The sequence below is a fragment of the Salvia splendens genome, chromosome 20, assembly GCF_004379255.2.
Source record: "Salvia splendens isolate huo1 chromosome 20, SspV2, whole genome shotgun sequence".
In the NCBI taxonomy this organism is placed as follows: Eukaryota; Viridiplantae; Streptophyta; class Magnoliopsida; order Lamiales; family Lamiaceae; genus Salvia; species Salvia splendens.
The window spans coordinates 3723454-3740535 of NC_056051.1; the positions used below are offsets into that span (position 1 = coordinate 3723454).

General features: G+C 37.2%; 2 protein-coding genes across 7 annotated transcripts; both read right to left on the minus strand.

The window, feature by feature from the left end:
* Positions 1–5662: 5662 nt before the first annotated feature.
* Positions 5663–8815, minus strand: LOC121781312 (glycine-rich protein DOT1-like). Its single transcript, XM_042179056.1, has 6 exons — positions 8675–8815; positions 8004–8129; positions 7676–7783; positions 7327–7455; positions 6762–6869; positions 5663–5805 (listed from the first exon to the last, which is right to left on the minus strand). Exons 1-6 carry the CDS (start codon positions 8775–8777, stop codon positions 5663–5665), a joined length of 717 nt encoding a protein of 238 aa, XP_042034990.1. The 5' UTR covers positions 8778–8815.
* A 3456-nt stretch (positions 8816–12271) lies between these two features.
* LOC121782568 (ACT domain-containing protein ACR3-like) lies at positions 12272–14360 on the minus strand. Of its 6 annotated transcripts, none has more exons than XM_042180458.1 (3): positions 13960–14360; positions 12841–12945; positions 12272–12753 (listed from the first exon to the last, which is right to left on the minus strand). In XM_042180458.1, the coding sequence occupies exons 2-3, from the start codon at positions 12925–12927 to the stop codon at positions 12433–12435; spliced, it is 408 nt and encodes a 135-aa protein (XP_042036392.1). In that variant the 5' UTR covers positions 12928–12945; positions 13960–14360; the 3' UTR covers positions 12272–12432. The 6 variants fall into 6 exon arrangements, with proteins under 6 accessions (XP_042036392.1, XP_042036391.1, XP_042036390.1 ...); XM_042180457.1 differs by having other exon boundaries at positions 12841–12997; positions 13960–14359; XM_042180456.1 differs by having other exon boundaries at positions 12841–13013; positions 13960–14358.
* Positions 14361–17082: the final 2722 nt, after the last annotated feature.

Below are 17082 nucleotides of genomic sequence, written 5' to 3' on the forward strand. Positions count from 1 at the left end.
CGGCTCATTGGATTTTTCTTAAATCCTAACTCGGCTTTACTGCTCTGCAGCACTTAATTATTCTTTTTACTTTTCTTGGAGAAATTCTATTTCTCTTAATAAAATATGGATTCTTAAAATCCCTCCTTAAATTCCTTCTTCTTCGAATTTTTCTTAAGGCCGCCCATGGGCGACGCCGGTCGGCTCATCCGCGTCTCCGCTTAACCTTTCACGTCTTTGGGATAATTTATTCAGAGATTAATTTAATTAAGCTCCAAGCTTAATTCCTTAAATTAATTCCTTTTCCAAAATAATATAAATTTCCAAGAACAACTAAAATTCCAATCTCAAATTCTCGCTCTCAACTAATAATTTGTAGGCTTCTTTAATTAGTTCATCCATAAGCCCAACTAGCTAAGATTCCTTTTTATTTCTTTCAACAACTCCATCGGCCCAATTAATTAATTAAAATTGGCCCAAAACATGTTCCCATTTTTCCTTCTTCTCAATCGTGACCTCCTCAATAAGCTCCCCCAATTCACTTTCCTTAATTTCCCAATTTGAGAATCTAATTGAACAAGGAAGCAGCAACGCCTACTCTTCCATCTCCGGCGACCGGCGATCTCTGCCGTCCTCTTGTCGTTCGCCGCTGCCCCCTTCGCGAGGCAGCCACAACACTCACCGGAGGCTCACGCCTGCTCCTTCCGTCGAACGCCCTTCGGCGAGCGCTTTTCCTCTCGGCGAAGTCAGCAGTGGGGAGGAGGCGTCGCCTCCCTCTCCCTTCCTCAGCCGCGGACTGTAGCTGCCTCGCGGGAGTTCCCGGAGTTCCGCCGTCGCCGGACAGCCCTCTCTCTTAAGCTAAGTCTTCTCCCCCACTCTTGTTCTGTTAAGTTCGGAGTTTCGATTACAAATTATGTTTGAGCAATTTGGACGCTTTCGCTCACTGGAATGTGCTTTTGTTGTCTCTACTTTAATGCTTACACATCGCTATGCTTGAACTACTATACGTGAGCACGTTCTACTTGTCATTCTTTCTCGGCCGAGGCTACGGTAATTGAGTGCTGGTCCTATTTCTATGTCCTCTAAGTTCTTGCTATCATGATGCAAAAAGGTATGGGGTATTGAGGGAATTACCTTGCTTGGTGATTCCTCTCGGTATCGGGCTGATCCTTGCCTCAAAGCCTCCTCCTTGCTCCTCCTCCTTTCCTTGCTGCCCTTCTTAACTTTGAGTGAATTTGGGGTGTCGAATTTGTGGGGAGGAGAAGGGAGATGAAGTTGTTTATATAGTCTTTATCCTTGGCACTTTGTGCCAGCTTTCCTTGGAGATTGTACTTCTAATTTAGGCTGCATGGTTGACTCACTTTTGAGTTTTTTGTTTATGCAAAACATGCTAAGTTGGTGAAATCCTTGGGGAGAACAAACCCTACCTCTCCTGGCTGCCCCCTTGAATCTCGAAAGAAGGGAAGCCTTCTTCTCAAATTCTTGGCTTGTGGTTGATCTCTATTTCTTTGGCTAGCTTGGGTTAGCTTCTAAAATGATGAAAAGTTGGGAAGGGAGCCATTTGGGGCTGACCTTATTGTCAAATCTGCAGCCTTTCTTGCTGCTGTGAAATGTCCATTGCTCACTTTCTAAATTTAGTTGTGCTCCCCATTTTTCTCATGTGTGCAAAGTATTGACCTCCCCCTTTTTGGTGTTGATTTGCAGGTCTAGGGCTGCCTCTTCTTGGCCTTATGGAGGGGATTTTCGAGAGAGCTGGAGGGGAGAAGAGATGAGATTTGCTTACACTCAAAAGTCCTACTCTCCTACTCATCCTAGTTTTGTAGTAGAGAGAAATTGTATATCCATTCTTGTGAATTTCTTGGATTTGGAGCTCAGAAGTGGTGTAGTATTTTCTTCATTTAGCATTTGGATGTAAAGTAATTTGTATGCACTCACTTTTCCTTAATAAAAGTATACCAATTACTTTTATTCTTGCAACTTTTCTTTTGTACTCAACTTCTTCAATAAGCTTAATTCGTTTCCTTGTCGGATATTACAACCGAATCACATGTCCGCACGTTTTCTAATTACAACTAATCGAGCTAATAAATCCGACTTAATCAAAATAAAATGATTAAAAACCCGGGGCGTCACAATTAAAAATCACAATGCTTGCGTAGCTTCACGTAGCTACGCTCGAACGACCCTCTAGGACGACCAGCGTTGTACTTCTTCGCAATCCGCTGCCAGAACACTTTGTCGCTCTGTTGGTTGCCGATGATAGGATCCTCGTAGACGTCGACGAAGTTCTTGGCCAGCCACAATGTCTCCTGCGGACTATACTTCTTCGGCCCCTCATCATCCGCACCCTTGCCCTTGCCCCTCCCTTCAACGGGCTCCATATCACTGATTTCGTACTCATCGGTGCTAACTGGCGATGTTATTTCCATGTTGGTAGCCACCCCCGGACTAGGCGTCGCATCCGGGTTGGGCGATGCCGACACGACCAATTGTTGGCGTTGACGAACTCGTTCATCTGGCTTTCGTCACTGTTAAACCACTCCATAGAAGCCGAAAATATTGTAATACAAGAGGGTTGAAATGGGCACATATGGAGTATATATAGGCAAATAAAACAAAAAAAAATGGAGGGGACTTGCGGCCCGGCCCGTAAGACATCCAACGTCGGGCCAGGACGCAGCGTGTGCGGCACGGGCATGCCTAACGCAAGGCCGGGCCGGACCCTGGGCACGGCCCCGGGACGCGACTGCGTCACCGGGACCGTCCCAAGCCGCAAATCAGGGGGGGTTAAACGCGCGGGGCTACGGGCCGGGACCCAGGTGCGGTCCGGCCCGAGGCGTTAACGATGCTCTAAGGCCAGACTCAAATCAAGCCCTCAATTACAAATAATTTAGTATTAGTAATTATTTATTTTTAATAGTATTAACTCTCTTTTAATCACATTTATTTTAAAATCATACTCCGTATACTAATTTATACAGCACTTCTAAAAATTCCTCTGTAGATTTGAATTTTCTCAAAATTTAATTGCAATAAAGCAAATTTAAATGTTAATCTTCACTTAATAAAATATTAATGTAATATTTCATACTTCTAAAACCACCCAATGACTATATATGAGTTTTATAAGTGCAGAATAAAAAATCTTATAAATAGTTTAATCATCTAAATTTATTATATTTTTATTTTAAATTTAATATAAAATTTTAAAATATATAAAATATTTGGAATAATAATTTCAGCGCAACCCAGCCCACTTCGTCTAGGCAAGCTAAACCCATTTGACAACTATACGGAGAAGATCTTAACATGTGTAAATTTCAATTGGGCAGTGTTAAGATCAATTTACAACACGTTATATCAAGATTTCACCGTTAGAGTGAAATTCGGATATCATAAATTGATCCGAGTATAAAGGTTAGGATATGTAACATGTTGGATAATCTAGGTACGTGGACTAAGTTTTAAGTTCGTGAAAAATGTAGAATTCAGTCGTATTAACTACCGATATCAACAGACACAGTTATCAAATGTAGATAAAACCACTAAGGACTAGGATGGATTAGAAGCACTTTGGAACTCATTTTTCTTGTTAAAATATGATAAAAAGGTTTTGGTTTTTGATGAGAATAGTGTTATCAATTGAATCTCTATTTATAAACAATTCATGGGTGCATGTTTTTTTGTCATATAATGGGGTTAAGTGATGAGTTGGCCCTTTGTTAGTTAACTATTCAACCTACTTTTTGAAATTAATCCAATTGTCTGCCATTATCTTTAATAAAGTTCTTCATGCGATGATATTAGATTAAAATATTAATTTAATGTTCTATCTTTATCTTATCTATTGATCCAATACTAATCTTATTGATAAAAGAATGTTAGACTAAACTAAATGTTGAAACTAATTCCATATATTCATATCCATTTTGGGTAATTGCATGTATTCTTAATGAGGTCCCATAGTGTACTTAACATTAAACTAAATGTTGAAACTAATTCCATATATTCATATCCATTTTGGGTAATTGCATGTATTCTTAATGAGGTCCCATAGTGTACTTTTAATTAAGTGGAGAGAAAACAAAATAGATAGATAAAACCAAAAGTAAATTAAAGAGATATATTAATTAAGATGGTTAATTGATTTTTGTTAACAGAGAAAATGAGTACTTACTTATTTTGAGGATGAAATGAAATAGGAATAATCAATTGCTATGAAATGAGTACATATCACCCATGCCATTTTATTAAAACATTGTTGAATACCTTATATATTATCACAATAAATTTATAGAAATAACAATATTATGGGAAGTTGTTTTATTCCATCAAATCCTTTTACTTTTATAATTTGTGACTAACATTTTATCTGGTTTCAACTCAATTTCTTCTTCTTTTTTTAATACATTATCCATATAATTGATTTCATTCATCGCACACGTCTCTGTGTGTGAACTGTGGACTTTGCAAAGCAAAACAATGTTTATTAATGCATTTAGATAAGATCTTTTGCAAAACAATGTTTATTAATGCATTTAGATAAGATCTTTTTAGAACATATTTCGTTGAATGTGGTGGGACGTTTTGCCTAGGGCCCTCTAATTTGAGGAACCCCAAAATTTTAAAATTTGTTTATAGGCTAGTAATCGTTAATCTATCAGCTATTAATATTGAATCCATCTTAAAGAGAGAAATTGTTTCCGATTAAAAGTCAATTTTGGTCTTAAACATATGATTAAAATATGAATTTGGTTTAAAACATTCACTTTTTGAAAAATGGATTTATAACAAATGAAAATGTCGTTAAAGTTGTCCTTTTTTTACAGTTATGTCAAAAAACTAACTGTCAACACTGATTGCACATATGAATGTTAGTTTTTTTATGGAACCATAAAAAAACGGACCACTTCGGCAAGGATTTCATTTGTTATAAACATGTTTTTCAAAAAGTAAATGTTTTGAACTAAATTCGTATTTTGATCATATATATGTTTAGATCCAAAATTGACCTTTACTCGGTGTTTCTCGTCACGATTGCAAATATTGTTGATTTTCTAGGTTCTTGAGTTTATTACTCATCAAACTGTATAGTATCCAAATTACATAGTACTAGTACTATAATTGCTTTTCACACAAACGAGAAACTCATTAGTCTTTTACCTCCTTCTAGGTTTTACCACTTGAACTTCATCTTAGTTACCGATAATCTTATTTTTAATTCAAAATTAAAAAAAATATATAGAGAATTAATTCTGAGAATTTGAAACTCTGCAGCATGCAAGTGTCCATGAATTTATTATTATAAATTTATTGCACGGAATTAAATTACATATCTATTTTTTTATTAGAGTTGATGAATTCAAAAGTGAGATATACAAATTTTTTAAACTTCTAATTTTCAAGTATAATAGTAGTATAGGACCCGTATGCATTCAATTTACGAATTCATGCTTGAGTTATTTATAACGAATTAACGAGTGTTTAGTACCGGCCAAGTTTGTTAGTTATTTTTATCAAGCAATTTAGAATTGAGTGTTTTGTGCCCAAGTTTTTTTTTTTATAAGAAAAGTAATTAACAAGAGTAGTTAATAGAAGTGCAACATAAGCTCAAACCATACCACTAGCATTTTATTTAATTATGGCATGTCACATACAAACTAGCAACTGCTTAGTTCTGCGTTTAGTAATTCCCACCCTTGCCTCCTCCGTGGCCGTCGCCGTGACCTCCGTGGCCTCCTCCATGGCCGCCGCCGATGGGGTGTCCGGATGAACTGCTGCCTCCATGTCCTCGATTGGATTTGTCGCTCGCATCAGTTTCCTTCGCTGTTTTAAATAAACAATCAAATTACTACAAAGGTTAATACAACATAGTACTACTTAGGGATGTCAATTTAGCCCGCAACCCGTGGGCTAGCCCGAATAGCCCGCCAAATTTATAGGGTTAGGGCTGAAAATTTATAGCCCGATAAAATTACAGCCCGATTAGCCCGCACCCGATTAACCCGCAACCCGTTAGGGCCAGACCCGAAAACCCGATGGGCTGGCCCGGAAACCCGATAAAATTTATATTGTTCTATTTGTTTGACTCTAATTCGACACTTCATTGATTATTTTATAATATAGATTACTGAAAAAATAACTTTCCATTTTATATATTAAATATATAAATTATATGTTAAGTTTTTATTAATATAATAATAGATAAATGAATTAGAAACTTCAAATTCACTAAAAATATATTTAAATTTCTAAACATGCGTTAAAATTTCTTGTTTATGCTTTATTTTGCATAAATCTCAAATATTAGTATTTGATCATGTTTATGTTTGAGTTTAAGCATATATCTCAAATTTATAATAATTAAATATTTTACATTTTATAAATATAACTAATTTTCACCATTATTTATTGGATTGGTCGCATGTTAATTTTATCGATAGCAACCCGATTAACCCGATGGGCTAGCCCGAAACCCGAGCTTTTAGGGTTAGGGTTGAACTTTTATAACCCGGAAAAACAACAGCCCGATTAGCCCGCACCCGATTGACCCGCAACCCGAATAGGGTTGGCCCGAAACCCGGTGGGCTGGCCCGATTGACATCCCTAGTACTACTCCCTCTCCTTCTGTCCCACTTAAAATGACATGTTTTCCTTTTTAATTTGTCTCAAATAAGATAACGCATTTCTTTTTATTTTTTGGAAACTTTCTATCTGCAATTAATTATGGCATGTCACATACAAACTAGCAAATGCTTAGTTCCGCGTTTAGTAATTCCCACCCTTGCCTCCTCCGTGGCCTCCTCCATGGCCGCCACCGATGGGGTGTCCGGATGAACTGCTGCCTCCATGTCCTCGATTGGATTTGTCGCTCGCATCAGTTTCCTCCGCTGTTTTAAATAAACAATCAAATTACTACAAAGGTTAATACTCCCTCCGTCCCATGCTACTCGCACTTTTCATTTTAGGCCGTAAATTTGGGATTGATTTTTTTGTGTAATTAAAAAAGAATTTTAGGCGTAATGAGACATCACTTAATAAAAGAGCTCTTAACTTAAACTAACATATTAATTAAATGCATTAATTCTAACTTAAATTATAAATAGTGTAAGGACTTTGTGACGAGCCGAAAAGCAAACGTGCGAGTAGCACGGGACGGAGGGAGTACAACATAGTACTACTCCCTCTCCTTCTGTCCCACTTAAAATGACATGTTTTCCTTTTTAGTTTGTATCAAATAAGATAACACGTTTCTTTTTATATTTTGGAAACTTTCTATCTGCAATTAATTATGGCATGTCACATACAATCTAGCATCTGCTTAGTTCTGCGTTTAGTAATTCCCACCCTTGCCTCCTCCGTGGCCGTCGCCGTGACCTCCGTGGCCTCCTCCATGGCCGCCGCCGATGGGGTGGACGGATGAACTGCTGCCTCCATGTCCTCGATTGGATTTGTCGCTCGCATCAGTTTCCTCCGCTGTTTTAAATAAACAATCAAATTACTACAAAGGTTAATACAACATAGTACTACTCCCTCTCCTTCTGTCCCACTTAAAATGACATGTTTTCCTTTTTAATTTGTCTCAAATAAGATAACGCATTTCTTTTTATTTTTTGGAAACTTTCTATCTGCAATTAATTATGGCATGTCACATACAAACTAGAAACTGCTTAGTTCTGCGTTTAGTAATTCCCACCCTTGCCTCCTCCGTGGCCTCCTCCATGGCCGCCACCGATGGGGTGTCCGGATGAACTGCTGCCTCCATGTCCTCGATTGGATTTGTCGCTCGCATCAGTTTCCTCCGCTGTTTTAAATAAACAATCAAATTACTACAAAGGTTAATACAACATAGTACTACTCCCTCTCCTTCTGTCCCACTTAAAATGACATGTTTTCCTTTTTAGTTTGTATCAAATAAGATAACGCATTTCTTTTTATTTTTTGGAAACTTTGTATCTGCAATTAATTATGGCATGTCACATACAAACTAGCAAATGCTTAGTTCCGCGTTTAGTAATTCCCACCCTTGCCTCCTCCGTGACCGTCGCCGTGACCTACGTGGCCTCCTCCATGGCCGCTGCTGCTGCGTCCGGTTGCACTGCTGCCTCCATGTCCTTGATTGTATTTGTCGCGCGCATCAGTTTCCTCCGCTGTTTTAAATAAACAATCAAATTACTACAAAGGTTAATACAACATAGTACTACTCTCTCTCCCTCTGTCTCACTTAAATAAGATAACACATTTCTTTTAATTTTTGGAAACTTTCTATCTGCAATTAATTTCTCCAACCACTTTTTCTCAATCCTTTTAAAATATTTATCTTTCTTTCTCTTTTTATTTTAATACTTACACTCACTTTTCTCTATTCAATTAAACACAACCAATTGAAAAAAAAGTTAATATTGGAATTTCTCTTTTTATTTTAATAATTACGTATTTATAATATAAAAAAAGTGAAAGTGGAATTTCAACGAGTACGGACCAATTGGAAAAATGAACACTTAATGATGGACGGATGGAGTATACAATAAAATAACATTGTACTAGTAATTAGACATCTAAATGATAATTTTACTCAACTCATTCTACTTGATTTTATGCCTTTATATATGTCTTTTAAAACACATGAGTATGCATAAAACAAACACACACAATATATATGTAGAAGAAATAAAATATGGAAGAAACAGCATACATGGATCAACGTCAGCAAGGTCTCTGGCTGAAGCTACTTCTGAAGAGATCAGAAGAGACACAGCTAAGACAAGGCCGAGAAGAAGAAACACTTTGGAACTCATTTTTCTTGTGAAAATATGATACTAAGATTTTGGTTTTTGGTGAGAATAATGGTGCCACTGATTCTGTATTTATAGACAAATCATGGGCATGTGTTTTGTCACATAATTGCCCTTTGTTAGTTACCTATCCATCCTACTTTTGTCTGCCATTATCTTTTACTAAAGTTATTAGGCCCTTTGATTGATTGATTGAAATTTAATGTAGATTAAAATATTAATTTAATGTTCTATCTTTCCCTTATCTATTCTTCAATGCTAAATTCACTCTTTACACACATTAAGGTTATTTTGATAAAAGAATATTTTCAGTTTAATAACTAAACTAAATTTTTAGGACATTAATTCCAGAAAAGAAACTAAAGTCCATATAGTCATATCCATTATGTATTATTTGATATCTAAAACTAAATTTTTAGGACATTAATTCCAGAAAAGAAACTAAAGTCCATATAGTCATATCCATTATGTATTATTTGATATCTAAACTCTCTTCCTTTGCCATCTTCATTCTCATCCTCATTTGTTTATATATTACTCCCTCGGTTTCATAGTGTTTCGTTAATTAAGTAGAGAGCAAATAAAATAGATTAATAATTTAATATGTATCGGAACAAAAAAAATGGAAAATGGGAGAAGAGGCGTTCGATAGGAGAGTGGCGCAGAGAGAAATCCTGAGAATGATAAAATAATTTTAAGAGTAAAGGTCAATTTTCGTCCTAAATATATGACCAAAATACGAATTTGGTCCAAAACATTCACTTTTTGAAAAATAGGTCCATAATAAATGAAATCCTTGTTGGAGTTGTCCTTTTTTGACGGTTTCGTAAAAAAACTAACGGTCATGCCACTGAGCAATTAGCATTGACCATTAGTTTTTTGACGGAACCATAAAAAAAGGACTACTTCGTCGACCTTTTCATTTGTTATGGACCTGTTTTTCAAAAGTGAATGTTTTGGACCAAATTCATAGTTTTATGTTTATGACCAAAATTGACCTTTACTCTAATTTTAATTCTTCATTGTAAATAGTAATCATTTTAATTTTTTGCTCATATCTAATAATATGTATGGTATAAAAAGACTTGTGAATAAATCAAAATTCTATCCTAACAACTAATGAAATAAATCATAAAGATAATAATAATACTGGTTATATAGATTATCAAATAAATACATAACTATAATATAGGAGTATAAATATATTTGTACCAGTAATCCTTCTAATTTTGTAATTATTCATATGATTGGTTTCTTTAATCGCACACGTCTCTGTGTGTGAACTGAGGAATTTTGCAAAACAAAACCAACTTTATATGTGAACTGTAACCTTTTGTAAAGCAAAAGAATATTTATTAATACATTAGTTAGAGCTTTATGAATTTTGGGAATAGATATACGTTGAATTCAACGTCTCCACTTACCACCTTTTTTTTTGTGTGAAGAACACATATATATGGTGGGACATTTTACCTAGGGCCCCCAATTTTGAGGAACCCCAAAATTTTTGAAATATGTTAATAACATTAAAGTGAACTTTTAATAATAATAATAATAATAATAATAATAATAATAATAAATTTATGAGTCTTTTACTGCCTACTAGGTTCACCATTTTGTAATTATTATTATAAATTGATTTCCACAAAATAAATATATTTATTTATTTCAAGAAATATTGTCGTTTCTGTTTGATAAAATCGATTATTAGAGTTGATAAATTCAAATGTGTGATAGATATTTTTTTTACCCTTCTAATTTTCAAATATAATAAGATTTTATAATAATTTGATATCATAAATATTACTATTATATAAATTAATTTACGGACGAGATGTATAAGTTTTTTAGTTACTAATTTTAGGCTATATATGTATGAACAAGAAAATAATGGAACAGTATGAAAAGAAAAGTAAATAAATACATAATACTATATTATTTAAAATATTGTCGTGCTATAAAAGAAAAGCCAAATACCACTTACATAAAAATGGAAATCAAGAAAATTAGACTATATATATTGATAATTTACATGGGAACCTTAGAGCATCCGCAACGGTGGCGACGGTCGCCACCGCCGTCCGCGCCGCTGGCAAGGCAAAGCACCGCCGCCGCTGCGCTCGCGCCAGCGAGCAGCTGACGTGGCGGCACGGGATTGGGACCCCCAATGGTTCGGGGGGACAACCGTTTCCTAGTCCGGAAACGGAATATTCGGCCACTCCTCTCACCCAAGATTCGGACGTTCCGGGTGACTACCGGCCATACCCAATCGACGACCAAGGTGCCTCCGAGGGGCGATACAGGTGGACACCGGAGCCTAGGTCGACCGCCCCTTCCCAAACTCCGACTCCTCTTACTCGCGCCGGTGTCCGCACACCGTACACTCCGACGGAGATGGATAAATTGTTCAAGGCGTACTTCGAAATCTCCGAAGATGCGGCGGTTGGCACGAACCAATCCGGCGATCACTTTTGGTGACGCGTCTCTCGCCGGTACAATGCAAACCGGCTGCCGGGAACGATCGAGCGCAACGAGAGTATGGTGCGCAACTGCATCGGCCGAGCCAACGAAGAAATTGGCAAGTTCAATGGCTATTTCCTCCAGGAGTCGCGGAATGCTGGGAGCGACCGGAGCGAGGTCGACATCATCACTGCCGCGCTGAGCACCTACCAATCCTTGAACGGAAAGTCGTTCAAGTACCTCAACGTTTGGCAGGAAACGCGGTTCCACCCGAGGTATATGGGAGGCGTAACATCCTCCTCTAGCGGCTCCTCCAAACGGTCAAGGTCGGTATCCCTATCCGACTCCGGCTCCGAAGAAGTGGCTAGCCAACTCGCCGAAGCTAACTTGGGTAGCCCCGACGCCGGACCAAGCGGCTCCCAACGCCGACCGCAAGGAAGGAAGAAGGCGACGGCCGACCGCCGGCGCTCCGTGACTCCATCGGCCCCCGCCCCCGAACCCGCACCCTATGTTCCACCTCCACCCCCGAACAACTCGTTGTAGGCCCTTTTGGCCCAACTCAATATGGCCGATAGGTCAACTATGACCCCCACGCAACTTCAAACGCACGAGGACATGATATTGGGTCTCAAAAAACAATTGGGGTTGGTGCCGCCGGATGCGTAGTCTTCCTCGGGTAATATTAGCCAATAATCATGTAATTTTTTATTTTTAGGAGTTTAATTATGTAATTTTTAATTTTTAGGATTTTAATTATGTAATTTTTAATTTTTAGGATTTTAATTATGTCTTTTTTATTTTATTTGTAATTTGTAATATTTATTGTGGTTTTTTAATGAATTTTAGTATTATGGAAATGTTTTTGTGTAATTGAATTTTAAATTAATTGTGCTCGTCCTTGCGGAAGAGCACAGCTGTGGGTGTTGTACTCTTGCCAGAGAGCAGGCAGAAAAAGTGGGGTCGGGCCCACAACCGTGCCGCTGGTAAGAGCACGGGTGTGGATGCTCTTATTATGTTTATGTACAAGAGTTCCAATATGATAAAAATTCTAGTATAATTGTACAGCTTTTTATTACAGCTATTGATTTATTTTTTACAGTTTTGATGCAGTTGGGACAAATCACCATAGATAGAAATCTTGCAGAAAGCTGTGAATACATGAATGGTTTTTAAAGTAGAGAGAGATTGTTGTACAAACTCAAGGGAGCAACTTTTCCAGCCAGCCTTCAAAGAAGAAGCTAGTCTTTGCCCTACCACTTGCTTCGAGTGCTTTCGTATTCATTGCCGGCTTCTTCACGTTAAGCCTCATCGTCTTCCCAGTCTCCTTGCGCAGGGCTTCTATGGTCCTTGCGTCTACTGGTTTGCCCGATGCATCACTCACGTAGAACACATTCACGGCTTGCTCCCCCACCGTTGTCACGCCTGCCCTCGTGACTGAGAGTCCGTTTTCTCGGAGGATTCGTGTTACCTCTGAGAGCAGCCCTACTCGGTCCTTTGCACATAGCTCCAAGCTTATACCCTAATCATATTTCAACACATACATACATACATGCATTCACTACTTGTATTTGTCCAACTGCATTAAACAATTTAGTATCTTAACTACCTCACTTGTTCTTCGTCTGATTGCTGCTTCGAGACACTTGATGGCCTTTTCTTTTTCTCCTTCCGTTTGCAGTGTGCAACCGTCCATTTGGCGTATGAAATATTCCTATAAATCGAAGACACCCTATATTTGCAGAGGCAGCAGAATGCAAGTGTAGCTGTATCACGACCGCACTAGCTAAGGATAGCATAGTCAGGGAACCGTGACTAGGGGCGGGGGTATAAGAAGGGGGAAAGAAATAAGGGAAAATAAAATCAAACATTGGTTGCGAGACATGACTAATTAAGTGCTGATACATAGAAGAAAGATACTCGATCATGAAGACCCGAGTAATTGTTTGTAAAAATTTTAAATATCAAAGTTTTGAACAAAATAGGCTTGAGTCTTTTCAGATACATAACGGAAGCATAATGGAATGTAAAAAATGGACCAAACAGCAGCTTAGTTTCATAGTAAGTTAACAAAAATCAAGAGAAGCATATTCATCCGCTCCTATATGGAAATTCAACCATTCACCATAGATAGCAGTTCTACACAGAAATACAATACGGCCTTCTCTGAGAAAGAATAAGTTGGGATTCGAACCCGAAATATGATCGTTTCAGTGCAACTGCAGAACTACCATACTTGCAAAAAGTTAGTTTGAAGAATAGAAAAACATTTGAATCAAACCAAGTTTCTTTTTCTACATATAGGACAGATTCTGTAGCTTAAATTCAAACTCAATCACACAACTTCCATTAAAATACTACGGACTAACACTGTACACCGACCCCCAATATTCAATCATCAACTAATCTGAAACGCATTGATTATTCGACTCGTTTTCAGCAAGAATATTAATTCGCTCACAAAATCTCAGGAAAATGTTAATAGCAGAAACACAAGTTAATAGCAACTCACCAAATCATGATCAAGGGAAAAAAGCTACTTAGTCTAAAGTTATCACAGCAAGCACTACAAGGCAAAAAACAGAGGCATATCAAAGTGCCTCTATTTTACAGTAAACGGTAAAATTTCACTTTAATTAGAATTCACAAAATCAGGAAAAGCACTTGATCAGTAAACAGCAATTTTACAGAGGAATAGCAACCGAATTAGAGTAGGAAGTAATTAAACCTAGCAATCGAGGCTTATAGCAAATTCTGGACCAGCAATCGGCGCACGTCTCTCGCAAAGCATCAAATGACTCTCTGTCTCTCGCAGAGAGGGAGAGGGACAATTCACTCTCTGTGCGGCGAAGTTTGTAGTTGACAGTTGGATTCACATATAGATGAGGTGCGCGTGTGCAAATTGGGGTGAAAAGAGAAGGAATGAAACTTTCGACGTTGGAAGAGCACTACCAACGCTCCACTATCACTAACAATTCTCTCTCTCTCTCTCTAGGACAGTGGGTTAGAGAGAGATGGAATCTGCAATGTTGGTGAAAGGGGAGGTGGAGAAGAAGGGATTGGGATATAGATGCATGGAGGAATATGGTGGTAGGGCGAGTGTATTTGGAAAGAGAGAGAGCGCGTGAGGGATTAATTGGAGATGGCCTTTAAATAAGCGCTAATTCTGTTTATTTAACTATAATCACTCACAGTAGAGCAATATCAGTTGAGTAATGAAGCGGTGACGTAATGGTGTCCCGCGCTCCTCAACGCGCGTGCCGTGCACGATCGGCTCTGGTCTTTTTTGGTTTATGTTTTAATTGGGGGCGTAGGCTCATCACTTGTGGCCTGAGGAGGTGGGATTGATGATGGTTCTTAGTAAGAATTGACAATTTTCGATCTGATACAATATCGTGAGACGAACATGCTCAATATTAAAGGATTATTGCCAATTCTTATCGTGTTTGTGTTTTTATTGGTTCAACCGAGAAGCCCAATAAAAACACAATAATGTCGGGTTGAATTCAAGTTGGATTCGGATAATCTTTTTTTATTATTATTATAATTCTTTTATTTTTTATTATTGATATTAGGTTATCATTTTCGTAAATTTCATACTATATTGTCTTAGGTTATCGGTCGAATTCAAGTCGCTATCGTGTTATTATCGTGGTTTGGGTCGAGTCAACAAGAATTGAATCATGTTGCTAACAGATCCGTGCCTCATGCGGGTCGTGTTCGAATTTGAATATACTATGTCGGATTTGTGTTCGAATTTAGGATTTTCTCAATTGGTCGGGTTTGACTTTAACAGCTTGAGTTGTTATCGGGACGACTCGATAACAACTCAATTCGCACGATTTGTCAGTCCTAAACGTAAATACACACGTATGACTAAATACAAAAAGTACTTCATTCGTGTGCATGTATTAGTCTAGTGGTAGTATGATTAATGATGATAATCATTATAAATTATAGTCCGTCGTACACCAACATTTATAAGTTTATAATCCTTGATCAACTTTATTCCAAAATTGATTAACGATGATAATCATTATATTTTATAAGTTAATAGTCCTACATACATCACCTTTGGTCTAAAATTGATTAATGATGATAATGATTACAAATTTATTATCTTTGATACAAACCAAAGAGTCGGAGTCACTCACTCAACACTCAACAGTAGCAATTAATATATATAGTCCTAATTCTATGTATATATTTTCCACTCACGTTTCATAACATGTGGAAAACTACAAAATATTTCTATCAAAAATTGTTCGTCGATTTATAAAAATGGTGTTCTATACGTAAAATAAATGTTTCATTTTTCTCATTGATTTGTCATTTTCTATATTGTCATCTCGTGTTAGAGCATCCACAGTCGGGCTGACGATAGTCCGCCCGATGCATCGGGGCGTGCTATCGTCCGCCACTGTAGCTATGCGGACGATGTCCGATGCATCGTTTCATTTTCCCCATTGATTTGTCATTTTCTATATTGTCCTCTCGTATTAGAGCATCCACAGTCGGGCAGACGATAGTCCGTCCGATGCATCGGGCGTACTATCGTCCGCCACTGTAGCTATGCGGACGATGTCAGATGCATCGTCCGCGGACGATGGGCCATGGAACACGCATCAGGCGTGCTATCCTCCGCCCATTGTGGACGGACTATATGGCGGCCTATAGGGCATCCCAAATGCATCGGGCGTTCAAATAAATAAAATGCTTAGGGCGGACTATATGGCGGCCTATAGGGCATCCCAATGCAGGTGAATGGGTAGGAGGATAAAATGCTGATGTGGCGGAGCATAAGACGCCCTATAGGGCGGACTATAGGATGCCACATTGTGGATGCTCTTATAATTCGGATGTTTTTGTTCTTTCTTGCATAGAGAATGTCATTAGACGTTTCGGAACATTATTTTTCTCAATTATTTCATTCGTGTGATGTAACAAGTTGAGCTGAATTTTTAAAAAAAATTGAACTTTGATTATTTAAAAAATAAAAAAAGTCGAACTGAACTTTATCAAATAATTTCAGTTAACATTTACATAGTTGTGTTTATTCGGTTTTGGTCAAGTTCTTACAGAAGAAGGAAAAAAAACAATTTTAGTTAATAAGGTATTTTGCGACCGAACATACCAAATTAAAACGAAATACATCTGTATATAACTAAGCATATAGTATATAATTTATTTTATTTTATTATATAGATGTACGCACACTATTGAAAATGACCAGTTTTATTCGAAATAAAATAAAAAACATAAAATTTTCAAGAAATTAAATTAATCAAAATAACTTGGATTACGAATTCTAAATTCGTTAGGTAGGATAACTTTTAAGGAAATTTGACTGTTATGGTAAAAAAATTTTTACTATTGTAACAATATATACTGAGTAATTAAGACTTCAATGAGGCAGTTGGTATAATAGTATAACAATTAAAATCCAAACATCGTATTTACCAAAAAAAAAGGGGGAGATTCTTGACAATTAAAAATTCAATATAAAAACGCAAGATTCTTGATATCGAAACCTTGTACTATATTGCTTTCCCATTATTCCTGGGACAATAATAAGGTTGGACATTAATTTAGATTTTAGTGGGACCCATCATCTTCTAGTGGGACCCATCATCTTCTAATTTTCTTCGTCTTTCATATTTTAGTGTAACATTATTTATATATTTATATAGTTATTTATATATTTATATAGGGTTCTGTTGAGATTTTTTTGCCTAATTGAGAATTGAGATGCATTATCAGCCACTCACTTTTATTAAATTAGTGGTCCAGAATTTGCCGCATGGAAAATATTTTTAGATTAATTAATTATTAAAGGGTAGAATGGTAATTT

Coding starts and splice junctions, on each gene's coding strand:
- LOC121781312 (XM_042179056.1), bottom strand. CDS start 8,777: ATGAGTTCCAAAGTGTTTCTTCTTCTCGGCCTTGTCTTAGCTGTGTCT. Junction 6,870..7,326: donor CGGCCACGGAGGAGGCAAGG/GTGGGAATTACT, acceptor TATTTAAAACAG/CGGAGGAAACTGATGCGAGC. Junction 5,806..6,761: donor AGGCCACGGAGGAGGCAAGG/GTGGGAATTACT, acceptor TATTTAAAACAG/CGAAGGAAACTGATGCGAGC.
- LOC121782568 (XM_042180458.1), bottom strand. CDS start 12,927: ATGGACGGTTGCACACTGCAAACGGAAGGAGAAAAAGAAAAGGCCATC. Junction 12,754..12,840: donor TCAGACGAAGAACAAGTGAG/GTAGTTAAGATA, acceptor AAATATGATTAG/GGTATAAGCTTGGAGCTATG.